General features: G+C 41.0%; 1 protein-coding gene and 1 pseudogene across 4 annotated transcripts in view; both read left to right on the forward strand.

Moving 5' to 3' along the window:
* Positions 1-664: 664 nt before the first annotated feature.
* The window catches only part of LOC112209249 (notch homolog 2 N-terminal-like protein R), a 29186-nt gene continuing 2124 nt past the window's right edge, over positions 665-27726 (forward strand). The window contains exons 1-4 of one of the 4 annotated variants that reach the window (XM_054670015.2): positions 6358-6717; positions 12103-12362; positions 20301-20636; positions 20887-21018. In XM_054670015.2, the coding sequence (XP_054525990.1) occupies positions 6707-6717; positions 12103-12362; positions 20301-20636; positions 20887-20960 (681 nt within the window). In that variant the 5' untranslated portion in view covers positions 6358-6706 and the 3' untranslated portion in view covers positions 20961-21018. Of the gene's footprint in view, positions 800-6352; positions 6718-12102; positions 12363-20300; positions 21019-27726 lie in introns of those variants that run through there. The other 3 variants (XM_063815470.1, XM_054670014.2, XM_054670017.2) reach the window with 3 other exon arrangements.
* On the forward strand, positions 672-5668 carry LOC112207459 (uncharacterized; annotated as a pseudogene).

The raw sequence follows: 27726 nt of genomic DNA on the forward strand, positions 1-27726 counted from the left end.
CTAAAGCACTGAGACTCATCCAATAATACTGTGGTTTGATAATTACACAGTTGTGAATTTATGATACTGTTAAATTGGGGAGACATCTTGGTGCATGCAGGTCAACCCTTTCATACATCATTATATACAAAAAGTACACACCTACTTAGGAATTGAAGTGTAATACCTCCTAGCATAAAATGCTTAAAAGAAGATTTTAAGGGAGTGATACAGTGAGCATTCCTATATGAATTTTCCTGCTTATCTCAAGCATAGCAGAAGATTTGAAATTTCTAGGTAAGTTTTTTTTTTTTTTTTTTTTTTGACAGGGTCTTGCCAGTGACTCGTAGTAGATCCCTCCGCGCGGAGCTCGGGCCGGCGCTTCTTCCTGCGGGAAACCCCTGGGTGCCCAAGGCGGCGGGGCCGAGGCCGCGGCGACAGTGGGGCGGGGCTTGCGGTGGGAGGAGGCGGCTGAGGCGGAAGGACACACGAGGCTGCTTCGTTGCACACCCGAGAAAGTTTCAGCCAAACTTCCGGCGGCGGCTGAGGCGGCGGCCGAGGAGCGGCGGACTCGGGGCGCGGGGAGTCAAGGCATTTGCGCGTGGGCTTCGGAGCGTAGCGCCAGGGCCTGAGCCTTTGAAGCAGGAGGAGGGGAGGAGAGAGTGGGGCTCCTCTATCGGGACCCCCTCCCCATGTGGATCTGCCCAGGCGGCGGCGGCGGCGGCGGCGGAGGAGGCGACCGAGAAGATGCCCGCCCTGCGCCCCGCTCTGCTGTGGGCGCTGCTGGCGCTCTGGCTGTGCTGCGCGGCCCCCGCGCATGGTGAGTATCGGGCTGAGGGGCGCTGTCCGCGGTGCCCGGGGCTGCCACCTGGGGCGACCCTTCTCCGCCTCGGTCCTTCTCTGTGTGGGAAGGCCAGGCTCGGCCGCCGGCGCGGAGCGAGGCCACTCGCTGGGTTCCCAAGAGTTTGGACATCGCCGGGGGCCCCTCCCGTGGTGCCCCGCCAACCCCCGGGGTTCCCCGCCGCCTGTGCTCCCCGCGGCCCGGGACCCCTCACACGCCTCCTCAGCAGGAGGGAGGCCGGCAGCAAGTTTCAGAAACTCCTTTTTCGTAGTGCCAGGGTGCAGGGAGGTGGGCAGTTTTGCCCTTCAGGTTCCGCGTTTCCTGGGGTCGAGCGAGAGCCGACGGCGGGCCTCGGAGGGGGTGAGCGAAGGAATGCCAGATTCTGGCGTGGAGAGCGGGGGCAGGGCCGCCAAGCCAAACGGCCTGCACCTTCGCAGCCAGCCTCGCCTTTGCCAGGGGGCGGCACATGGGCCGGGTGTGTGGGCTTGGTTTGGATGGGGACGGGGTTTTGCGGCGCGCCTGAGTTTTGACACTCCAACCCCACCGAAAGTCCGGAGGAGCCGGGTGTGCTGCTCGCGTCTTTGAAAGGGGGAGGCAGGAGAAGTAGGGCAACTGGTGTGGCTGCATGCTGAGGCACATGATTTAAAAATCTCAACTGCTGTTGTTATTTCCGAGGCGCGGAGCTCTGCTGCTGTTTCAGGCTGTGTCCAGACCCAGGAATGTGGTGTGACGATCACCTATTCCTCCAACCTGGCAGCAGCATTTGCTGCTCCTTTGGCATGGCTGGGGGTGGGGCACGGGCGGGTGAGAAAAAGTGGATACGTTAATTCAAAGGGCTTCCTTAGAAAGCTTCTTTATGGTTGGATGTTTCTAACACGGTTGGACCAAGGAAAGGGAATCAAATCATATCTTCCCCATCCCACCCACACTTTTAGATTCTACATTTCTTCAGACCCTTTAGTGGAAATAACTTGGGCTTTGGAGCCCTGCTCTGTAATCCTGGATTCAAATCCAGCTCTGCTATATGAACTCACCAATAAAATGGGAATGAAATTATCCAGCTAATAGGATTAATTAAAATAATGTATATTAAACGGATGACACTCCAAAGGTGTTCAGAAAGTCCTTTCAGGGCCGAGGCTGTGTTTTACTGCTTCTGAGATTGATGCTCCCAGTGGGATGGTGTCTTGTGCATATTTGTTGAACGGAAAGCAGCCCCTTCTTTTTCTGGGCCTAATCTGAATAAAGATTTTTACCTTCACCAAAAAACTAGTACATGAACTACATCTGTTTTCAAAGAAAAGGTTAGGAAGATGATGAGCTTCAGAAAAATATGGTCTTTGTTCATTGTTAACAGTCAGTCGACATGTCAATCGCAGATGTTTAAAAAGAGAACAAGGTTATTTATCACCCGAAAATAGTACTGGGTTGTTCAGCACCAACTAGATACTTCTTGGAAAGTTCAAATTTCGTACACGTCTAGGTCACTAAGAATTTCAGAAGTGGACCAGGAGGCTTTGTAGTGATGAAGCAGAGCTGTTGTTTCTGAAGCATTTAATAAAGAGCATATATGATGGTGTTTTTGCTTTTCCTTTTTCTTTGAGTGAAAGCTTTAAGTGTAGCTTTAGGATAGAGAGGAGTATAATCAATGAGACAGTCTGAGGGTAATAATCCTTGGTCTATCATTAACTTGTTTTGGTAAATAACTTAATCTTCATGATATGTAGTCTCCTCACCTATGAAGCAGGACTAAAGCAGGACCTGCTTTAGAGAATTGTAGGGAATAATAAATATGATTGTAAAGTGATTTGAAAAATTAAGTGTTAAATAATATGATGTCAGAAATGGGATTACTCTGACACATAGGGCTTCTTTTATTATAGGATCTCAGTGCATAAAACTATGCCCTCCACCTCTGCTCTGCTGAGGTGCTGCGATTATTAGCTAGCTTTTAGGTAGTCAAGTTGAGTGTTAGTCAAGTTGACTCAAAGGATAGGATTTAGATATTTTGATTTTTAGACAGGTGTTCTTTAGATGCTAAACTAATGCAGTAGAAGAGATTTAGAAGCCTGTTTCTTGGTACAAATCTTAAATCTTCTTAGAGTCTACAGTGAAGGCTTCTTGAATCCTCTTAATTTATTATTGTGTTTTGCTAAGGTACCACTTACAGCACACCCTTCTAAACTTTTGAGTGTTCCTGTGTTTGGCTTGTGGCCAATTGTTAATTTAAACATCACAGAGTTTCTAAGGCAAGGAGATGTTAGCAGTATGTCTGATTGTCTAAACAGCTATCCAGGACCATCCTCTTGCTCCTTGTTTTCTTTTGCTTTGCAATGGGAAGTGACTCCCTGATTTTGCTGCCTGCTAGATAATTTCTCAGCTGAATTCTTCTCTTGCTTAAACAAAATCGGAGTAATTTTCTTTCAGATGGTGATGAAATTTAACCTAAAACTATTTTTCCTTTCACTTTCTTATTATTCCTTTTTTTTTTTTTTTTTTTGGTGTGGTGGAGAGGAGGAGGAGAGTGATTCCTAGTCTCTCTTATTTTTCTGAATGTTTAGATTTAAAAAATATTTACCCATAACTTCTTGGGATCTCTCTGCTCCATTCCCACCCTACTGCCTCTCCTGTAGGCTTCTATGACATAGAGGAGCAACTTTTGGTTCACCTGGATTGTAGTTGCTGACTTCAGGATCTTTAGAGAATGTTTAAATTCAGTGGGATATGCTTGGATGGTTCAGAGCAGCCTTACAATACATTTTAAAAATATCACACCCACAGAAATTCTATTTTGCCCACAAAATTTGCATTGATCTAGTTCCCACTCTGTGTTGCCATTCCTAGTGATCCTCCTCCCTACCTCTCCCATTATGGTAGAAAAAAACTCTGTGTGCTGGCTACATCAAAATCTGTTGGGGTGGATCTTGGACTCAGCACCCAGGGATTCTGATAAGGTAAGTTTGAGAATCCGTATTTTTTCAAGGTTTACAGGTGATTCTGACAAGTAACTTGGTTGCAACCCACTGATTAAGTACATTTTTTTTTTTACCTTCAGGTGTGTGTATGAGGTCTTTCTAAATTTAAGAAATTTCCATAACAAATGTAACCTTAGTCATTCCAGTGTTTAACGCTTCTGACTCAAGGAATTTTAAAATTGCTAACGTAAGAGATATAGAATATAATGTCATTTCTTCTGTTTATCTGGGTGCAATATGTCTGCATTGACCCTTTAGAAGGGCTTCATATATTTAGATGATATAATAAATTCTCCACCTCTCCTTTTCCCTTTTCTTCTGTTTTTTCTTCTGTTTTCTTCTCTTTTTCCTTAAATGTCATTCATACATGTTGTTTTTTGACCCTTTATCTATATACGTCTGCAATGATTTTAGAGCAAAAAACTGCAAGGCGTGATTTGAATAAGGATATAAGAAATTTTACATCATTTTCTTTATATTGTGTTCACAGTCCATAGTTACATGCTTCCTTTCTTGATGTCTCAGTTCGAATGCCTAAATTTGAACTATTAATTTTCCTTCCACCCTTTCCTGATTTTCCTGTTTTTGTTTCCCCCCCTTTCTCTGCAAATGACTTGAAACCAAAAGGTCTTCTGTTCTTTCTTTGTCAGCCTACCATATGTGTAGTATTTTGGACAGATCACTGAACTAGGAGCCAGAAGACCAGAATTCTTCTCCAGGTCTGTTATTAATTGGTTTGGTGACCTTGTAGGAGAGCCACTGTTTTGGTCCTCCATTTTCTGATGTTCATTGTTCATGGAAATAATATGGAGTGTTCGAGTTATGGATTACTAAAGAGTAAGATGGTTAGATGATTGGAATGGGACAGACAAGCAGATCAGAGATTGTAAAGAACTTGGATTTGAAAGGCTTGGTATTAATACTGTTGCTAGTTTCTGAGCAGAAGAATGACATGAAAATTATGCTTAGGAAAGATTATTCTTTTAGTCATATGCTTAGGTTCAGCAAGGAATTTCCAGACTGTCCTTAGGGAGAGGAGAGGTATGGATAGGATGCTGGTCCATTTAGGATGTTAGAGCTGATTGAATAGGTGCTAGTCTTGGGGCAAGACTTAGTCATACACTTTCAGTTAAGTACTATTTCATTGCAAGGTCTAGGTGAAGATAGGGATATATTTGTAAAACTGGGGAAATTGCTAGATTCACAGATAACCAACTTTGGGTAGATCAGTTAGCTTTGGTGTCCTTTTCAGTGCTATAGGGGTTCAGACCATTTGGTTTCTGAGATCACTGCTGAAATTCTGTGATTGTATGAGTATAATGTAAAAGTTGTCTCAATCAAGGAAACTTGGAGTAAAGACTCAATATGATGGATTTAAAAGGAATGGATGACAGTTCCAATTATGGGGTTCAAAAAACATGTGCTACAAGTATAAGATGAGAAAAATAGGGTACACTAGTAGTTCATGTGAAATAAGGCTCTGAATATTTTAGCTGAGTGTGTATTCCATAGCACATAGTAGTATTTTGTGCCTTCTAAAAAAGTACACATATCCATTGGGTATGAGTCGAAGCATTATTCTTTCTTGAACTGCACTCTCACGATGCCTCCTCAGTTTAAGAACTTACTCTGAAATAGTAAAAGCATAGTGTCCAGATCAGGAGGTCATGGTTCAGCTCTGTGCTGCACTGGTAAGAACATGTGTTAAGCCTTTTTCCATTTTGAGCCTCACTTTTTAAAGAGGTTTTTGATGAACTGGAGTCATCCAGTGATGGGGAGGCAGGATAGCCTAGTGTTGAAGCACACGCACTCTAGAGTCTACTTGGGTTTCAGTCCTGCCTCTTCCATCTACTAGCTGTGAATTTTTTTTTTTTTTTTTTTTTTTTGAGAGGGAGTCTCGCTCTGTCGCCCAGGCTGGAGTGCAGTGGCGCGATCTTGGCTCACTGCAACCTCCAACTTCTGGGTTCATGCCATTCTCCTGCCTCAGCCTCCCGAGTAGCTGGGACTACAGGCGCCCGCCACCACGCCTGGCTAATTTTTTATATTTTTAGTAGAGACAGGGTTTCACTGTGTTAGCCAGGATGGTCTCGATCTCCTGACCTGGTGATCTGCCTGCCTCGGCCTCCCAAAGTGCTGAGATTACAGGTGTGAGCCTCCGCGCCCGGCCTAGCTGTAAAATCTTAATCTTTCTAAGCTTTGAGTTCCTCATATATAAAATGGAGATTATAATATAGCACTGGAGCGAGTAATACAAGAGACAATAGCTATCAAATGCTTAGCAAATATACAATACATAGTTAAGTACTTAGAAAATATGTTTTCAGTTATTTCGGGTATATACCTGGGAAGGGAGGCAGAAAATTTTGGTCATTCTGATTATTATTACTACTATTAAGCATAGAAGCACCACTAAAAAGGTGAAGAAGCCTGGAAATAACCCTATACTGAGGAATACGCCAAACCATTGAATCCTGGAAAAAAAGAAAACAAAAGGCCCACATAACTATCTTCAGATTCTTGAAGGGCTATGTGTAAGAGAAGCAGAAGGCTTGTTCTTTTTTGTTCTAGACGGTAGAGATAACCTGGAAATTGTAGAGAGACAAAGTTTGTTCTTTTCAAAGTTAAGACATAATTTATGTATCATAAAATTTACCCTTTTAAAGTGTTTAATTTAGTAGACTTTAGTATTTCCAGAGTTATGAGACCACCACCATTATCTAATTTTGAAACATTTTTATCACCCTGAAAGAAATTCTCTACTGCTTAGTAGTCACTGTCTATTTCCCTTTCTTTACAGCTCCTGGCAACACTAATCTACTTTCTATCTCTACGGATTTGCATATTCTGGACATTTCATATAAATGGAATTATATAATATGTGGCCTTTTGTGTGTGGCTTCTTTCACTTGGCATGTTTTCAAGGTTCGTCCATGTTGTAGCATGTATCAGAATGTCATTCCTTTTCATGGCCACATATTTCATTTATGGATATACCACATTTTATTTATCTGTTCATCAGCTTATAGGCATTTGGGTTGTTTCTACTTTTTAGCTATTATGAATAATGCTGCTATGAACATTTTTATTATGTGGGCATATGTTTTCAGTTATCTCGGGTATATACCTAGGAAGGGAGGCAGAATTTGAAGAATTAAGAAAGAAAGAGCTTTCTCACAGTGGGATCCACCCACATTGAAGACTGTTCTTTTGTTGAAGTAGTCAGCCAGTAATTTCAGTTAACAAATGCATAGTGTTTACTATGTGCTGGATAGTGTTCTAAGTGCTTTACCCTTATTTAAAAATCCTATGAAGTAGGCACTGTTATTACATCTCTTTTACAACAGGGAAGTTTAGTACCTGGCCCAAGATTACACATTGAGTAAATGGTGGAGTTGGGATTGAAATCCAGGTGGTCTGGTTCCAGAGTCTGTACTCTTAAGAGCAGCACAATAATAACTCCAAGCATTTATTAAATTCTCAAGATTTATCCGGCACCATGCTACATGCTTGTATTCAAGCAGAGGCTGGTGATCATCTTTTAGAAATATTTTAGAAATGATTACTTAATTGGATAGAAATTAAATTTCTTGAATCTGAAGGTTCTGTTATTCCAAGGATGGCTGGAAATGGGGGAAAAGCCAGCAACAAGATGATGTCTGGCCTGAGGCTTTTAAGATGATCAGAATTTGTATCAAAAAGGAAACTGTGAACACGAATGATAAGTATTATAGGAATTCAGTTAACAAGTCTTGTCAGAATGTGGTAATAAATTATATACAACTTAAAGAGATGAAGTTACTTTAAATTGTGTGTGGAAGCCTTAGAAAAATTGAATAATTAAAGTTTCTTGGGAAGATGATCTCCTTTTACAAATGTTTAGTTTCAAATAGTGGCAGCACATATTAGGATAGAGAGATGACTTCTAGAAAACTGAACATATGGGACTGGAACAGTGTATTTTGGAGTCAGTTACAGGAAGGAAGTTGTTTAAAACCAAGTGAACAACAACAGTAACAAATGCATTTGAGAGAAAGAGCAGTGCAGTCCAGACTTAAACATTAGGGTGGCCATAATAGATGGGGAAGAAGGAGAAATCAGCAATCCAGACTAAGACTTCACTGGGTTTTGAGTTAGACAGAGGGAGTCATAGAAGCCAAGGTAAAATGATTAAAACGGTGCATGGAGTGGTTAGCAATTCTCCCTATAGGAGAGATAATTTCCTTATGAAGTTTCAGATGAGACCACTGAACTTGACTAGAGAAAAGTCATTGTTTTTAGAAAACAGTTTCTAAGCAATAATTAGAATTAAAGTTTTGTTGCAGAGGGATAAGTAAGAAGTAGATGGAAAAGAAAGAGAAATATCTCAAATTAGGCTACAGTCATAGAAGGTTAGCTGTGAAACAATAATTTGGAAAGGGAAATGGGACCTCATGAAAATGTGGGTTAAAGGAGACTTGTATATCTTCTAAGGTAAAAGTAAAGAACTAAGCTGATGTCCAGCCCTCTAAAACATTTTAAATAGAAATCAAACTTTATTAATACAGTAGGTCTAGTTTCACATAAAGCAAATATGTGGTTCTGTACACGGGCTTTAGGAGAGTAAGTCTGTTGTACCTCATATGTAAGTATTATCCCATTTAGAGGAAAACCCTAAGTCTTTCTTTACAGTGGCTTAAAGGCCCCAATTGATCCACATCCCAGTTACAGCTCTCATCTATTTTCTGCTGCTCCAGATATTCTTGCTGCTTCTCAAACACGCTAGGGCTGCTCTCTGTATTATGGCCTTTGCATCTGCTGTTCCCTTTCTCATGAATGTGTTCCCTAAGATACCTGCATGATTACTCTCACCTTATTTAGGTCTCAACTCGAGTATTGTCAGTGAAGGTCTCTGATTTTCCTATTCTAAACTGAGATACTTCTCTTTGCTCACCCCACACCCTCATCCCCAGCTCCATTCCTTCCTGTTTTTTTTTCACAGCACTTAACTCCATCTATTGTGCATCTTTTACTTAGTAATTTTGTTTTCGTCTTCCGCTATTAGAATGTAAACTCCAAGAGTGTAAGAATTTTTCTAGCACTGGAAAAATGCCTGGCACATAATAGGCATTTACTAATTGTTGTGTGAATGAATGATTATAAGTTTAATATTCTTTGTGGAAACTAATAAGGTTGATTTCCTATCAGAAACCGATCATTATTAATAAGCATATTGGATGGTATTTATAGAATTAGCCTTCATATGTTCTCTACTCAGAAGTTGGCAAACTTTTTCTGTAAAGTGCCAGAGAGTAATTATTTTTGCAGGCTTTGTGGTCTCATTACAGCTACTTGACTCTGTTGTTGTAGTGGAAAATCAGCCATAGACAATCTATAAATGAATGAGCATGGCTGTGTTCCAGTAAGACTATTTATGGACACTGAAATTTGAATTTTATATAATTTTGAAATGTCAGAAAATATCCTTCTTTTGTTCTTTTTTTCTAATCATTTAAAAATGTAAAAAACTATTCACAGGCCAAACAAAAACAGGCAGTGGTCCAAATTAGACTTGCAAACTGTGCTTTGTCAATCTCTGGTTTTTCTGATTTCTTAAATATATCTTAGTTTAAAACTTATTTTTCCATACTTGATAGGGAGCAACAATGTGAATTAAACTGTAGAAACAAATAATTCAGAAATACATCTGTTTAGCTTTAGAAACTTCCATTTTGCTTCATTTTTGTTTTCCTGGGAACCTTATGTTTCCATTATATGTTTATGATGCTACCATTTAAATGACTTTGCATTCTCTTAGCATATGCCACATGATAGTGTTAGGGTGGTGTAATAGTTCAGGAGCAAAGCTGAGCAAAGCCCACCCACGTTTAAAAATTTGCCATTATTTAGAAGGTGCATAATTCCCATATGGGAGAATGAAGAGTCATCTAATAATGCCCAGAGGGCTGCACTGTGAGTGAGAATTGTGTTGCAGTTTTTAACATTCATAACACATTTCTTGAATAAGCTGCAAATGCTTTTAATAATATATCTCAGAGTTAATTTTAGCTATGCTACATTCGCACTTTTTGCTCCTCCACTTCAAAAAACCAACACAAGAAACTATTCTCAAATCAAGCTGTGATTTGGATGGGGCATTGTATTTTCCTCAATAAGCACAAAGAAGAGAGAAAAGATGTTTTCACTTGGCAAAACTTTTTTTTTTTGAGATGGAATCTCACTCTGTTGCCCAGGCTGGAGTGTAGTGGCACAATCTCGTCGGCTCACTGCAACCTCCGCCTCCCAGGTTCAAGCAATTCTCATGCCTCAGCCTCCCGAGTAGCTGGGATTACAAGCGTGCACCACCACCCTGGCTAATTTTTGTATTTTTAGTAGAGCCAGGGTTTCACCATGTTGGCCGGGCTATTCTCAAACTCCTGACCTCAGATGGTCCTCACACCTCAGCCTCCCAAAGTGCTGGAATTACAGGTGTGAGCCACTGTGCCCAGCCCACTTGCAAAACTTTTTAACATTTATAAGGTTTTTTACATACTTGATTTTGTTCAGTTGTTAGAATAATCTCATGATGTAGGTGACCTTATTAACTATTTACAATGTGAGAAAATGGATAGTCAGTGAAGATAAGTAACTTGTCCAAGGTCACAGCACCAGAACTCCAAACCAGACCTTCTGACCTTCTTGATACAGACTCCTCACAGTCACCTGCATGCCATCTTTGGTTTCAGTGCTATGAACTTTCTTCACTGCCTGTTGGTCTGTAGCTACACCTACTCATGAAGATGCCCAGAGCCTTAGCCGCTCCTTGCTCCACCATGCTTATCTTATGCAGCTCTGGGAGGGGTGAAGAGGCTGTGGCCAGTTACCTCACTACCACTATAGCTATTCACCACCCTGTTTTCTCCTTTAGCCATTTTAGCTACTACAGAATTCTTCTGGGCATTTTCTGTCTTAGTTCCCTAGTATCTGGCCTTCCTTCTTTTCTCAGTAACTGTGACCCCTGCTAGCTAGCCTTGCCAACCAATGGTTAATGAAAGGTCTTGGATATGACTGTCAAAGACAAAAGCACTCATGACCCCAATGTTTCAGGTCACAATGATTAGGAAAATCAGGACAACAAGGCTTGGGCACAGAAGAGCTGGTTTTTGAGAGGGGGATTTAGAGTTTGGTTTCAATGTGTAATCTTTGAGGTAATGGTGGAACAGCCTACTAGATTCAGTTTTCTAGTCCCTGAAAACTAAAACGAGGAATAAGTTGAATCACATATTTGGGACACCAGCCAAATATATAGCAGCATTTATAGTTAGAATCAAAGTGTTTGTGTTTCTTAATTTAAATGCTTCTCAGAGATTCCATTTAAACAACTTCATTATGAAAATGGAGACTTACCATGCCTTTTTGATATTGTTCAGAGAAAATTGTCATAAATAATACACACAGTTTGAAATGGTTGTACATCTTATGAATCAAGGGGTGGCATGTAAAAAGGTTCCTCAGTGCCTCAATGTGGAAAATATCATAGAATGTTATTCTTCAATTGATTCCTTCCTTCACTTTGGTGTTTATATGGTATCTTAGATATTTTATGTTATTTTAATTATATTTTATGCCGTTTTATTTGGTTAAAAATGCCTACTACTTAAATATTAACAGATTTTTAAATATCCCTTTGAACTCTTCCCCATTCCTGTACCTCCTTTCCCTTTTTCCGTTGTAATGTCAGCCACCTGAACATAACCCAGAAAACTAGGTATCAGCCAATTGATGTTTCAGTGGAAATAAGAGAAAGAAGCACTTACTACTTCTCAATGCTTAATTGAGGAAAAGCACATGATATCTTACATATTTTAAATTGGAGGGGATAATAGGGTCAAGTTCATGGATTATATTGTGGACATCTTAATCCTATCAAATGGCTTAGTCAAAATGAGAAAGTTAATGAATTTAAGCAGACAAGTACGAACAGTGCTCTAAAAAAGGTGCTGTTACACCATCCCAACCTGTACACACATGAAAAAAAGCTGGGGTGCATTTTGCGTTTGAATAAGGGTCATGTTGACTGGCCATGGCAGACCCTGCTAGACCATACACCTCATACTCTGTCACCTGCCAGGACTCAAAAGGACATGGGAGTATGTGGTTAAGTTCTCTAAGGACTCTTCCTTCTAAAGGGAAGCAGTTTTATAGGTGGTACTTGTAGGTCTGTTGATTCACAATCTCGTGCTTTCTTGATTGGACTGTATTGTTTTACTGTAATTTTTTGGACTTACAAGAAGTCAGGTGTTTTCATGGACTCTTCTCTTTTCCATACAGATGTCCAGAAGGCTTCTTGGGGGAATATTGTCAACATCGAGACCCCTGTGAGAAGAACCACTGCCAGAATGGTGGGACTTGTGTGGCCCAGGCCATGCTGGGGAAAGCCACGTGCCGATGTGCCTCAGGGTTTACAGGAGAGGACTGCCAGTACTCGACATCTCATCCATGCTTTGTGTCTCGACCCTGCCTGAATGGCGGCACATGCCATATGCTCAGCCGGGATACCTATGAGTGCACCTGTCAAGTCGGGTTTACAGGTAACTAATGAGACCAAAGCCAGTGCCTTCCTACCTTCAGCAGATACCTTTATTTAGCATCTTTTAGATCATGGTGTCTGGCTCTTAAATGTCCCCCAGCTCTGGTGCACATTTAGCATTGTGATAAGGAACTGGGATGTTCCAGACAACTATCCCTAACTTCCTTTTAAGAGTTTCAGGGGGCAGAGAAAGAGAAAGAAAAAGGACCAAATACTTTGACTGCTTAAAGTATATATGTCAGGGCCAGGTGTGGTGGCGCACGCTTGCAATCCCAGCACTTTGGCAGGCCAAGGCAGGAGGATCACTTGAGGCTAGAGGTTTGAGACCAGCCTGGGAAACATAGCAAGACCCCATCTCTACAAAAAAACAAGAATAAAAATAAAACAAAATTAGTCATGTGTGGTGGTGTGCACCTGTAGTCCTAACTACTTGGGAGGCTGAAGTGGAAGAATTGCTTGAGCCCAGGAGTTTGAGGCTGCAGTGAGCTGTGATCGCACCACTGCACTCTAGCCTGGGTGACAGAGTGAGACCCTGTCTCAAAAAAAAAAAAAAATATGTACACCAGGATGGGGAATCAGAGTTTACTTCACTAAAAGAAATAAGTACACTGTCACCAGAGGAAAAGTTGCTGATGTTATTGACTATTTGCTTTTAGAAATCTCCCTCCCTAGACATTCAGGGCACTGGCTTTTCTGGTTTTCTGAACCCTGTTCCTTTTGCTTCTTCATCACCTTGTTCTTATCCATTAAATGTCTGTGCTCCCTGGAGCACTGTTTTGCGCCCTCTTTTGAGCCACATCACAGCTCTCCCTAGGGAATTTCACTGTGTGTATTCGCCTCCACTGCCACTGTCTTCATTAGCTTGCTGATGAATCTCACCATCATTCCCTTAGCTCCACCCAACCCTGACATTCAGGCTCATGTTTCTAGCTATCCTTTGTATGTTCTCCTTGGAGATATTCTACAGGTACTTTCAGCTCACCTTGTTGACAGAAATACGTAGCAGCCATGTACATCCCAAATACCCACGCTAGAAACTCCCTGTCCCTTGTTCTGACCTCATTTCAACTCAGTCACCCAAGCCAACCTCTGAGTTGCCTTTCACCTGTCTATTCCTCCCACTTCCTCTGCTACCCTGTAGTTGAGGGCCATGTTATCTCTCACCTGGACTTCTGAAGTAGTTTCTGAATACGTTTTCTTGCCTTTATTCTCTCCCCATCTCATTCACCCGTGATATGACTACATCTTTGATTATAAATGCACATATTCTAACAATCTCACCTGCTTACAATGTCTAATATTTTTTCATCATCCGCAGAATAAACTGCAAACTCTTTTACATGACTTCCATAGCTCTCTACAGCCTAGACTTTACATCTTTTTGTAGCCTGGCCTCCCCACAAGCATCTAGGCCTAGTCACACCAAATTCTCCTTATTTCCTGAAAAGGTAGTACTTATTATTGCTTCCATACAGTTACACACCCTTTTTCCTGGAATGCCCTTTTCTACAACTGGTGATTGTCCAGTGTTATTTAAAACTGTGTCTTAGTGACCCTTTCATGATTCCTTTAGGCAAATGGTCTCTAGGTTTTATTATTTTTATGTATCACATTTTATTGTAATTTTTTTTTACACATATCTCACCTGAATAGATTGTGGGTTTTTCTAGGTGGGTCTGAGCTTTATTCAAAAGTGTTTATTAAATTAGATGAGAAAAGGAGGAACATTCTTCATTTTTTCTCCTGCTTTAAGCACTAAACCAAGAGTTCTATAAATGCAATAAGCAAAAAAGTGAAACATGTACTCAGAAAACTATACTGGATCAGTTAGTGTAGAATACTGTTATATTAATTTTTCATTGTATTAGGGTTCTCTAGAGGGATGGAACTAATGGAATATATATGTATGTATATATATTCCAACCCAAAGTGTCTTGGTGGCAATCTTAATATATATATATTGGCAATCTTTATATATATATAAAGGAGAGTTTGTTAAGTATTAATTCACATGATCACAAGGTCCCACAATAGGCTGTCTGCAGGCTAAGGAGCAAGGAGAGCCAGTCTGAGTTCCAAAACCGAAGAACTTGGGGTTTGCTATTTGAGGGCAGGAAACATCCAGCTCGGGAAAAAGATGTAGGCTGGGAGGCTAGGCCAGTCTCCCTTTTTCATGTTTTTCTGCCTGCTTTATATTTGCTGACAGATGATCAAATGGTGTCCATCCAGATTAAGGGTGGGTCTGCCTTCCCCAGCCCACTGACTCAAATGTTAATCTCCTTTGGCAACACCTTCACAGACACACCCAAGATCAATACTTTGTATCCTTCAATTCAATCAAGTTGACACACTCAGTTTTAACCACCACAAATCTACCCCTTGTCAACTTGAACCCATACACATCTCCTGAGATCACACATAATCTTCAAATAAAGACAATAATTAGGTCATAATTACACCTAATGTAGTACAACTATTCTTCGTACATCCGGAAACACACCAGTCCCCAACTGAAACACTCTTACATAAAGTTAACGATACTTAAATGCTGATGTGAAGTCAATAAATCTTATGTCACATGATAAAGGAGAAAGGAATAAAATGAAGATATTTTCTTAGTACAAGTGTGTGCAAGCACAGACATGTTTTTAATAAAAGAAGGAGGAAATACTGAGGACAATTACAGTCCTCATTTCTGCAGCTGGTCACATGGTAGTAGCTGGTATTGATGACTACCTTCTTCTACCCATTTTGTATTCCTTTTGCCTCCAGCAAACACCTCAGCAGGTTGTGTTTTTTATTTTTCCTGATGGAGAGGCCCAAACCTTCATTCATCCAGGCGGGACCATTTGTAGTCCCGCCTGGATTGGGCTGTTGTAGTTGCCCATTGACCTTAATCACAGGGCATGGTAATACTAAGAGACGCCCTAATGGATCTCCTGTATTCCATGAATACTCTTTCTTACCTCCGTTCTGGAGTAGTAGACTGATTTCATCTTGATAGCCTGGGTCTTGATAGCCTTGATGTCCCAGCCAACACTGTAACGCCTTTCTTAGCCTGTTTACTTAAAGGTAGGAACCCAAAGTGTCCTGGTGGCAATCTTAACTACCAGTTGAATGGAATTGTTGTTGTGTCTTCTGGTGGCAGCGTTCCTCCCTCTGGAACTAAGACGTCTAGGCCAGCAGAACTTAATGTTGCGGGAACAGGAAGCAAACATTTTGCTAGTGGATCACTAGAGGTGATGGTGAGTGGTACCACTTCCATTTCCACCCCTTGATTCCTGGATCTGTGAATCCTGGCTATGGGAGAAACAGTACTACATATTGGACGCTGATTCAGAGCATACACAGCCTTCTTGAGAACTTTGCCCCAACCCTGCAAAGTATTCTCACCTAGTTGACATTGTAATTGTGACTGCAAAAGGCCATTCCACCGTTCTGCTTCAGGATGTTGGGGAACATGGTAAGACCAGTGAATTCCATGAGCATGAGCCCACTGCTGCACTTCTTTAGCCATAAAGTGAATGCCTTGGTCAGAGGCAATGCTGTGTGGAATACCATGACAGTGGATAAGGCATTCCATGAGTCCGCGGATGATAGTCTTGGCAGAACCATTGCATGCAGGATAGGCAAACCCACATCCAGAGTAAGTGTCTATTCCAGTAAGGACAAACATCTGCCCTTTTCACAATGGAAGAAGTCCAACATAATCAACCTGCCACCAAGTAGCTGGCTGATCACCCTGAGGAATAGTGCCATATCAAAGGCGCAGTGTTGGTTTCTGCTGCTGGCAAATTGGGCACTCTGCAGTGGCAGTAGGCAGGTCAGCTTTCCACCGGCCCATCTTGTTTTCTGCACTGGGAAGGTGGGGCATGAGCACAAATGTTACGACCTGAAAGGTGGTGAACTCTGCCTGGGCAGGGCAAAGCCAGAGGAAACTCTGGTGGAGGTCCGTAGCAGTCCTGATGTGCAAATCGGTCATCCAACCTGGGTGTAGCGGCGAAAGACTGATTGAACCATCTAGTAGCTGGTTCCCTCCAAAGTTTCCCTCGGGATAGCTGGCACTCTCGCAAAAACCCCACTCTTGGTACCAATTTACTGTATTAGTCCATTTTCACGCTGCTGATAAAGATATCCCCGAGACCAGGAAGAAAAGAGGTTTAATTGGACTTACAGTTCCATATGGCTGGGGAGGCCTCAGAATTATGGTGGGAGGCAAAAGGCACTTCTTTCGTGGTGGTGGCAAGAGAAAATTAGGAAGAAGCAAAAGCAGAACCCCTGAGAAACCCATCAGATCTCATGAGACTTATTCACTATCATGAGAATAGCACAGGAAAGACTGGCCCCCATGATACAGTTACCCCACTGGGTCCCTCCCACAACACATGGGAATTCTGGGAGATACAATTCAAGTTGAGATTTGGGTGGGGACACTACCAAACCATATCATTCATCAAAAGGTGTTGGTGGGGTAGAGGGTAGTTAGGATGATCCATTATCTCCATCATGACGATGATGGTATTGATGATGTAAGTCACTGAAAATATTTGGTGTTATAAGAATAATTTCTTCCTGATTGTCAGTTTTGAGTTGTTTTGCTATTAGGAGGCAAAGTAGGGGGGCATATACCCACTTAAAATATTTTAATTCTGGCTAGTGGAAATGACAGTAATGCCTTCTTCATAATTAAAATGTCACTCTGAAATGGTCCCAAATTAAAACTTCTTCCTTTGTTGTTAAGGAGGATCTCTTCTTGGTGTGTTCTGCAAGATTCTGATCACCTTTTTTTTTTTTTTTTTTTTTTTTTTTTTTTTTGAGATGGAGTATTGCTTTGTCATCCAGGCTGGAGTGCAGGGCGCAATCTGGGTTCACTGCAAGCTCCACCTCCCGGGTTCACGCCATTCTTCTGCCTCAGCCTCCTGAGTAGCTGGGACTACAGGCACCTACTGCCATGCCCGGCTAATTTTTGTATTTTTAGTAGAGATGGGCTTTCATCTTGTTAACCAGAATGGTCTGGATCGCCTGACCTCATGATCCACCCACCTCGGCCTCCCAAAGTGCTGGGATTACAGGTGTGAGCCACCACACCCGGCCGATTCTGATCATCTTTTATACATATGCTATTTTTGTCTATCACTTTAGGAATCATCACAGATCAAGGTCATCCTTTTGGTTTTTGTGATAGCACTATACCTCAGTCAGCTTACTAGCTCGTCTCCACTCAGAGATGAAGAAGCAGAGGCAGCAAGTTAGTGCCTATACATAATATATATGGAAACCAAATTCAGGGTTGATTCTTTCTCTCTTTCTCCCTTTCTCTCTTTCTTTATTTCTTTCTCTCTCTTTCTCTCTCTTTCCCTCTCTCTTTCTCTCTCTCTCTCTCTTTCCCTCTCTCTTTCTGTCTGTCTTTCTTCTCACTCTGTTGCTTAGTACAGTGGCGCAGTCTCGGCTCACTGCAACCTCCACCTCTTGGGTTCGAGTGATTCTTGTGCCTCAGCCTCCCAGGTAGCTGGGATTACAGGCATGCGCCATGAAGCCCGGCTAATTGTTGTATTTTTAGAAAAGATGGCATTTCACCATGTTGGCCAGGCTGGTCTCAAACTCCTAACCACAAGTGATCTGCCCACCTCAGCCTCCCAAAGTGCTGGGATTACAGGCATCAGCCACCACTTCCGGCCCAGGGATCTTTCTGTTTCAGTTGTGGGCATCACTCTGAAAATCACACTTGCTAGAAGTGAGCATTTATATCTCTTCTCCACTGTAAATAAGTGCCTCTTAGTGACATGAGTGGAAAGACAAGAAGAATTGCAGTTCCTTCATTTTCTGTCTTAGCTCCCTGAGATGTATATGCTGTGCCTAAATTTGTGTTATAGTTTTCTCCTTTGATTTGACATTCCTTGATAGGCAGAGAGCACTTTTCTGTGCTCATAGGTCACATCTCGCATCTTTTTCCCTTATAGAAAAACTCTTGTGTCTTCCATTTACCTTTCTATGAGGTCAGAGATTTAGATACTTTCTTAGACCATCAACTGGAGTATTAACAAATTCAAGGAGTTCTCGCCATCCCATTACTGGGTATATACCCAAAGAATTATAAATCGTGCTGCTATAAAGACGCATGCACACGTATGTTTATTGCGGCACTATTCACAATAGCAAAGACTTGGAGCCAACCCAAATGTCCATCAATGATAGACTGGATTAAGAAAATGTGGCACATATACACCATGGAATACTATTCAGCCATAAAAAAGGATGAGTTCATGTCCTTTGTAGGGACATGGATGAAGCTGGAAACCATCCTTCTCAGCAAACTATTGCAAGGACAAAAAACCAAACACCGCATGTTCTCACTCATAGGTGGGAATTGAACAATGAGAACACTTGGACACAGGAAGGGGAACATCACAAACCGGGGCCTGTCGTGGGGTGGTGGGACGGGGGAGGGATAGCATTAGGAGATATACCTAATGTAAATGACGAGTTAATGGGTGCAGCACACCAACATGGCACATATATACATATGTAACAAACCTGCATGTTGTGCACGTGTACCCTAGAACTTAAAGTATAATAATAATAATAAAAATTCAAGGAGTTCTCATCTCTGTAGTTTAAATAATAAGCGACTTAGACTAATGACAACAAAAAGCCAGCCATGTGAATACCAAATTTACTAGTTCTGTGAGGATATTTTTTTCTCTTTCTCTTTCTGCCTCAAAGAATCTGCTTTGCTTCCCCTGGCATCATGATTTAGTTTTCAACCCGTCAGAGTCTTCCTGCTAGTGCTGGTACTTTCCTACTTGAGAAAGTCCACGGAATACCTTCTAGACCTCTGTCCTCCTGATGGCTTCTATTTCATTTGTTATATAGGGACCCAGAGGTCCTTCATCATTTTCAAACACATCAACAGATATTTATAGCAAGGCCACAATTAATAAAATGTTTCCCAGAATATATGTGTGTGTTACATTTAGAGGAAACAGAAGTAGTATTGACTTGTTTCTATCACCAGAGGTCTATTTAGTAACTATATTTTGTGGAAAATATTGATATATTTTATTCATTCAACAGACATGATTTGAGAGCATACCATGGAGACCCAACCCTGCCAGTGTGGCAGGTGGTATAATAGAAGAAAATAGCAAACTCGGTGTATCTGTGTTTGCGCACATGTATGTATGTGAGGGGCACTAAGGATGACTTTACAGAGGTTGGAACTTTTGAGTAGAGTTGCCAAGATAGGTGAGAGTTCACTAGGAAAACAGAAGGGAAGTTGATTATTTTTTTTTTTTTTGAAATGGAGTCTTGCTGTGTCACCCAGGCTGGAGTGCAGTGGTACAATCTCGGCTCACTGCAACCTCCGCCTCCTGGGTTCAAGTGATTCTTCTGCCTCAGCCTTCCAAGTAGCTGGGATTACAGGTGCGTGCCACCATGCCCAGCTAATTTTTGTATTTTTAGTAGAGACAGGGTTTCACCATATTGGCCGGGCTGGTCTTGAACTCCTTACCTCATGATCTGCCTGCCTCGGCCTCCCAAAGTGCTGGAATTACAGGTGTGAGCCACTGCTCCTGGCCCGGAAGTTGATATTCAAACAGGAGCAGCATATGCAAAGACAGTGAGCTCTGAGAGAGTAGATGGATCCAGACTCCTATTGCTGATAGCGTCCTGCAGGATTGGGCTTCAATGTGACTAACCTACAATTGCCTCCAGGTGCTCCACCCCACTGAGTCCTTGTGTCTCTGCTGAGGTCCTTGGAGAGTTACTGGAGAGGGCTCTGTATCAGATGACCTTGAGGAGGCTCTGATTTAGCCTTTTGTAAAATGCAAAGAGTTGAGGTCTTCTCCACGCAAGAGCTCGCTGATGTCAATGAGGTATTGAGGATGGGGCCATCTCCTATTTCTGTGGCCAGTACTGAGTTTTGTTATCCTTCCTTTAGGTAAGGAGTGCCAATGGACCGATGCCTGCCTGTCTCATCCCTGTGCAAATGGAAGTACCTGTACCACTGTGGCCAACCAGTTCTCCTGCAAATGCCTCACAGGCTTCACAGGGCAGAAGTGTGAGACTGATGTCAATGAGTGTGACATTCCAGGACACTGCCAGGATGGTGGCACCTGCCTCAACCTGCCTGGTTCCTACCAGTGCCAGTGCCCTCAGGGCTTCACAGGCCAGTACTGTGACAGCTTGTATGTGCCTTGTGCACCCTCGCCTTGTGTCAATGGAGGCACCTGTCGGCAGACTGGTGACTTCACTTTTGAGTGCAACTGCCTTCCAGGTAAGGAGCTCCCTAGTGTCCCAGGATTAGGGGACAAACCCCTAGCACAGGAGGTAGTGGGTGTGGCTCAATTGCTTTTTTTAGGAAGCGCAAGGAAAAAGGGAAGTGAGAATTTTGTGTGGGGTGGGTTGCTAGTGAGGGAGGAGTTTTATGGGCCCACTGTGGTCCATAAACTGAGCAGGGGATAATTTAGCATGTCAGGGTTTATGATGATGAGTGGCTAGAAAATTGTTTATTGTCCCTTTTGTAGAAACAGTGAGAAATAAGAGGAACAGAGCTCTGGGAAAGAGACAGGCAAGTCTGGAATGGAAAAGAACACGATGAGAATTAGACACTGGAAAATATGTATGTGTGGTTAATAAAGTGCTTTAAACTGAATTGACATTAACAGTAAGTGATCAACTTTCCTATGTGATTGTGCTTTTGCTTTTGATGGAGTAATTCATTGTTTTCTTATCCACCTAAATGCACCCAGCTGCCCTTGATTTTCTCTGGGCTACTGGCCTTCACAACCCTCTCCCATGTACCCTCTCTGACTTTGGGGTAGCCCTCCCCTAACTTAAAGCTAGAGAATTCTGAAACTGAGGAGGGGATCCTCTGTTAATCAGTGAGCACTTTTTGATGAGCTGATAGATGATATATGAGAGACTATGCGTGGCACAATACTTTGTTACACTCTTCACTGATACAAGTGTTCTAGAGTGCACACACAACCCAAAGATAGAAACAAAAAGAGGAGCAGTGTCGGGGAGCTTGGGGCCTGGTGTTCCATGGAGAGGGAGAAAGGAACAAGCCTGGCCAATTCATTCAACTCCTTATAAAAATGATGAGGAGGCTGAAAACCAAGAATTTTGATTGGGAACAGAATACAAGCAGCTGGAGCAGATGAATTACTAAGCAACAAAGATCCTGTTTTTATACAAATATCCTTAGTACAAAAACAAAAGAAGGAAAACTGTAGGGGGGAGTAATGTGCTAAGTAAGCAGAATTGCCTGAAAAAGAAGTTGTTCTAGTTACTCTTTCAGAGTGGGAATCTTAGATTCTGGTATTGTGGATATGGTTCACATATAATGGGATTGTGTGTTTTATTTTGGAGGGATTAAAGGTCATAGGTTGGTCCTCAGTATAAAATCAACTGGTAATTTATTCATTTCATTTGGTAAAAATGTATTGACTGCCTGCTATGTTCTAGGCACCATGCTATGTATTTGGAATACAGCTATACAAAGCATTGTCACATAATTGAAATGAAAACTTTATATTATTTAAGTCACAAGAACAAGCTATTTAATTATATTACTTTTAGTTTCTGTTTTAATAAAGAATAGATAATGCTATCATTCTAGATACTAAATAAGTGTTTTCTTAACATAATATTACTATCCACTTTATCTTGTAGAAGAAATAACTAAAATACATCTGTCTTCACTCCTGTATTTGTTTGCATTTTAAGGGTTAAAGACAGAAATAGAAATGTAAACAACTTTATTTTGAAAATATTTCAACATTGCAAATATCTCTGGGTCTGATATTCTAGTAATGTAATTGGCTAGTAATTGATGTTAGTGTGATTTATTGTTGAAGGCTAAATGTGTTTTTCAGTTTCAAGAAAATTGCTTTTAATAATTGCCTAGAACAAGAGGTTGATTTGGCAGCAAGATGTTGACGGGAAGTTAGAGAAGTCAATAAAGGAAGTTTTTAGCTGAGAGAGAGTGATTATTCACTCCCATAGCCTCTGCATTGTTATCCATTAGCCACGATAAGAACCTTAGGGAATTCTGAGAGTGTGTCCAGGAAAGGATCTGTCAAACTAGAATCGTATCTCCTCCTTGAGAAAGGAAATAACCAAGGATTCCGCAGCTGAGAGGCTGCCAGGGCTAGTGAAATAGAGTAAGGAAATCTTGGCTGTCTCTTATTCTCTGGTTGTAGTTTAACACAAGACACTTATTTACTCACTGATGGTGTGTGTGTGTGGGAGAGGAGATTAGCATGAGGGGTGGGAATGGGGAGATTTGATGAAGAGAAAACTAACATTTTTTTGGTGACTCAGGAACTGTGCCAGGTACTTCCATGCCTATTAGCTCAATTCCACAAAAATCTTGGGACCAGGTATTATTTTTCAAGTCTTCCCACATGAAGTAACTGAAGTTTGGAGATGTTAAGTGATTCACCCAAAGTTGTACAGCTAATATGTGGTTAGGCTGGGTCCTGAAACCGAGGCAGTTTATTTTCAAAGCCTTTGCTTTGTGCATCTTACTGCGCCACATTGCACTGCACATCTGCTTCCTGAAAGCACTTTGTAGGTGTGTAAAACTTTTCGTTAAATGCTTTAAGCTGTTTGGGTTAAAAATATATGTTCATGTTATAAGAAAACCAAGACACTCCTAATTATAGTCAAATAGTACTTGTTACATATCAATATGTGTGTGTGTGTGTATATATATATATATATATATATATATATATATATATATATATATGGCGTTGTGCAGATGTTTAAAAGTAGTTACATAGACTAGTTCTTGCTTTTCAGGGTCCCATAATCTAAACCAGATGACTTCAGCTTTGGATAAATATATAGAAGGAAATTTAAAGAGAATTCAAAACAATAGATGATGCAGTGACACTGTGAATAAATGTTATTTATACAGTTTGTAAGATTTCATGCTCATTGTTCGTATGTCCCAGGTGGAGTTCAGAAAATATTCACTTCATTTCCACAAAGGGAAATAGTGCCTAGAGATGGTTTTCTTTTAAAAAGTCCTTTTCATAATGCAGTGCCCTTCCTTCCATTGCCCTTCATTCCATTGCTTCCCATGCTTGTCAAGAGACTAAAATGTTACTTATAGTAATAGTCACTATCTCAATGTAAATAGCACCCTTATTTGATGAGAATTATTATTTCAGTTCTAAAAATGGGGAAACAAAGTCAGCAGGAGGCAAAGTAGCTTGTTAAAGTATTGTGCAACTTTCAAATGGTTGCTTCCACTGCATTTCACGTCTTGGCACTTCTAATTGAGGGTTACTCTAACCACCCTATTTAAAATTGTAACTGTCCCCCACCCCCTTAATTACTAACCCTGGTCTACTTTTTGTTTTCTTTTTCTGTAACTCTTATCTTCTTACCATATAATTTATACTATATAATTTACTTCATTATGTCTATTGTTTATTGTCTGTCTTTTCCAAATTCTACTGCCGCTTACGCTCTCCAGAATGAAAACTAGTATCTTTGTTTTTGTTTACTGATGTAACCCAAACACCTACAAACAGTGCCCAGTATATACTAGGCCCGCAAATATATATTGGCTGACTGACTGTATGGTTTAGTATCATGTCATAGTATTGAGACTGTAACTTTGGTCTTCTCATTTTCTTCTTTGTATTGTGTGTCCTAGACTTAGTTTGGCCTCTCCTTTTGTCCTTGTATACTCTTAATACTGGATAAGAATTTTGGAGTCTTTTTCAACTCTGAGTCAGTGAATGCCTCATAACTTAGTGACTATATTTAAATGGTTAATTTACAATTCTTTCCCTGCAAAGGATACTGTAGTCACTGTGAGTATTTTAGTATTATTGTAGGACTCAAGAGGGAATTAAAACTACAAAAATGACTCGTCTTGTTTGACACAGAAAGAAATATTTCTTCACAGAGGGAGGAGAAAAATATCTTCAAGAGAGAACTAATAGAATCAAATCAATGAACCATGTCTCATCTTTTTGGATAAGTAACTGTTAGTAATCCAGACACTTCATGAGCTTTCATTATGTAAAGTCTTCAGCAGAAGCTAAAGGAGGGACACCAACCACAGTAATTTTAATTTAAGAACAAAATGGAGCATGAAAATAAATTATTAAATCATTTACTCCCACTATTTTTGGGTTAGGGCCAATAATGCGGAGAGAAAGAGGTAGACTAGTTTTGTGTTTGTGGCTATTTTAATAGAGTAGCACAAGTAATCAAAAAACAGTAGGCTGTTTTGAATTTACTGGCTGTCCCTTATGAGTTCACAGTTAGATTGGACTGTCCTCAATGTACTTTCTTTTTTTTCTTTCTTTCCCACATCTCTTTATTTCTCTGATTTTGTTTAAACTTCATAAAAAGCTCTCTGATCTTTCCTTTCCAAACAATGAAGGTTTATCCTTTGTAAACTACCTCTGTACTCCACAGGCTGATGATATGTGATATCCCTATATCATTAAAGTAAAGCCTAAGCACATTCTGTGGCTTTTGTGTCTACTCTGTTGTTGCTGAGCTTATGAACTATTAGAAATAATTCCCTCTTGCATTTTCACACATGGGGAATGTGATGTTCTCTTGGGTATTATGCTAATCATATTTTGGCAGGTTTCTCTGGAGCAGATGCAGAAATGATCATACCACTTTCCAGGGTGTATTATTTTAGCTCCTTTGACTTGGGCCCTAAGTCTGTTTTACCTGATGTTCCTGAAAGATGTTCCTGATGTCCCTCACTGTTCTTTCATGCTGGATGTTCTTGCCTATGCTGCCTCCTCAGCTATCACCCTCTCTTCCCCTTTTTAATGTAGAACTCATTCTTAATGATTTGTCAAAGGCACCCTATTTCACTGAAATGCCTTCTATATTCCCTACCCTCCAAGTGGATTGTAGACCTTCTAAGGTCTTTTGACATCTGCATATCTCTAGCACAGCACTTATCACGGTGATTATTTATCGGTTCATCTTTCCAAGTAGACACTCTCATTTTAACTCCCTACCCTAGTCACCAGCATCCCCAGCATAGTGCCTGTCATAAAATGGTGCCACAATGAAAATTTGAAAAATGAATGAATTGAACGTGATAAACATAGATGAGAATCCTATATTCTACAATTTTTTAAATGTACTGAAATTATTCTTTTTGAATCCTATTTATTTCTGTGACTTCTTTGGTGACAAAGTTAGAAAAAAGTGGAGGTCAGTAGGGAGATATGAAGGGACGCCGGTGGAAGCAGTGAGCCTGGGCGGGTGATGGAGTGGGAGATACGTGGCACAGGGGTCAGTGAGTTAATCTGGGCTCATTCAGAGAATGGAAGGTGTGTGCCAAGAAAACTGGTTGGATAGGGATAGGTCAGGGATTCCCTCTTGCATTCTCACACTTGGGGGCATGCGTCATTTTCTTTTCTTTTCTTTTCTTTGTTTTTTTTTTTTTTTTGAGACGGAGCATCGCTCTTTCTCCCAGGCTGGAGTGCAATGGTGCTATCTCGGCTCACTGCAACCTCCACCTCCCGGGTTCAAGCTATTCTCATGTCTCAGCCTTCCAAGTAGCTGGGACTACAGGTGCCTGCCACCATGCTCAGCTAATTTTTGTATTTTTAGTAGAGATGGGGTTTCACCATGTTGGTCAGGTTGGCCTCGAACTCCTGATCTCAGGTGATCCACCTGCCTCGGCTTCTCAAAGTGCTGGGATTCCAGGCATGAGCCACCATGCCTGGCCGCATGTGTCATTTTCTTGGGTGTTATACTGATCATATATTTGCACGTTTGCTTTTGTGACAGACTTCTTCTGGGGGAAAAAAAGTATCCTTCTATCTTTTTACTTTTGTCCAGTTCCAGGTATCCCTGTTTTTTTCTTCACTCTTCCTTCCTTGTTCATGGGAGTTTTTCTTGAGGACTTCAAGCCCAGCTTCGGAGAATCCTGGTTGTGTCATCTCATCTCCTTTCTGCTCTCTTCTCTACCTAGCCTTTCCACCCTCACACCTCCCGGGGTCTGAAAATGGAAAGATAAGGGTGTTTCCCTGAAAGTTGCTCTTCTGTGTGGGGATGACAGGTTCTAAAGACTCTTTTCTGGTCCCTGCCCTCATTGCCATGATTAATCAGTTAAGTGGCCCGAGGTTTTGTAACAGCACAGTCTTAAAATGCTTCTCCCAAGTTTAATTTCTCTCCATTTGACCTTTTAAGGATGTGAATTGGCTTTGAGCAGTAGACTCCCTTTAGTACGGCACTGTGAGCCTCTCAGTGAATCTGCTACATCCATTCCACCCACGGGTCTGGAAACTTGTCTGTTTACATTTCCCTAAAAACCTAAGATATATTTTTAAGAAGTGCCTTGTAACTTTTCATATAGCCTTTCCCCTACTTTGGGCAGACTGTTTCTTACAGGAATTTGGTAGATCTTTCCAAAGAGAATTCTGTATCTCTATTTTTAAAGCATAAATCCTGTCAACTTTGGAGGAGAAGTGATTTGGCTTGAGTTTTCTCAGACATGGGAACTTTTGACCTAAGTTTGTATTTTACATTGCTGAAAGGGAACTCCGGGATCCCAGAAAACATATGGACTGCAATTGGGTAAAGTTTCTGTTTCAGTACTTATTCCTACTTACTAGCCGTTTAATCTTGGTCAAGTCAGCCATGTGGCTCTCAACTTCCTCATCTGTAACATAAAAGGATTAGAGTAGACAATCTCTAACAAATGCTATAATACCACTGACAAATAATAATATTAGCTAATATGTGTAAGGCACTGTGTTTAGTGCTTTTTCCCTTAATACAATAGCTTTGAGATATAATTTATATACCATACAATTTACTTCTTAAAAAAGTACACAATTCAGTAATTTTAGTAGATAGGAGTAACCATCACCACAGTCAATTCTAGAATATTTTTATACATCAGAAGAAACCCTTTACCCATTATCAATTACTCTCCATTCCTCCTAACTCCCTCCCAGCCCTAGGCAACTACTAGTCTACTTTCTGTCTTTATTTGCCTCTTCTGGACATTTCATACAAATGGAAACATGCAGCATGTAGTAAGTTATGACAGCTTCTTTCACTTAGCATGAGGTTTTCAAAGTTCATTGATGTGGTAGCATTTGTCAGTACTCTGTGCCTTTTTATGGCTGAATAATATTTTATCATATGGATTTACCACATTTTATCATTTTATTTATCCATCATCAGTTGATTGACATTTGAGTTGCTTCTACTTTTTGAGTATTATCAATAATTCTGTTATGAACATTCTTGTATAATTTTTTGGTAGACATTTATCTTCATATTTCTTGGATATATACCTAGGAGCAGAATTGCTGCGTCAGATGGTAATGCTGTTTAACCTTTTCAGGAAC

Source organism: Pan troglodytes, chromosome 1 (assembly GCF_028858775.2).
Source record: "Pan troglodytes isolate AG18354 chromosome 1, NHGRI_mPanTro3-v2.0_pri, whole genome shotgun sequence".
NCBI classification, from domain to species: domain Eukaryota; kingdom Metazoa; phylum Chordata; class Mammalia; order Primates; family Hominidae; genus Pan; species Pan troglodytes.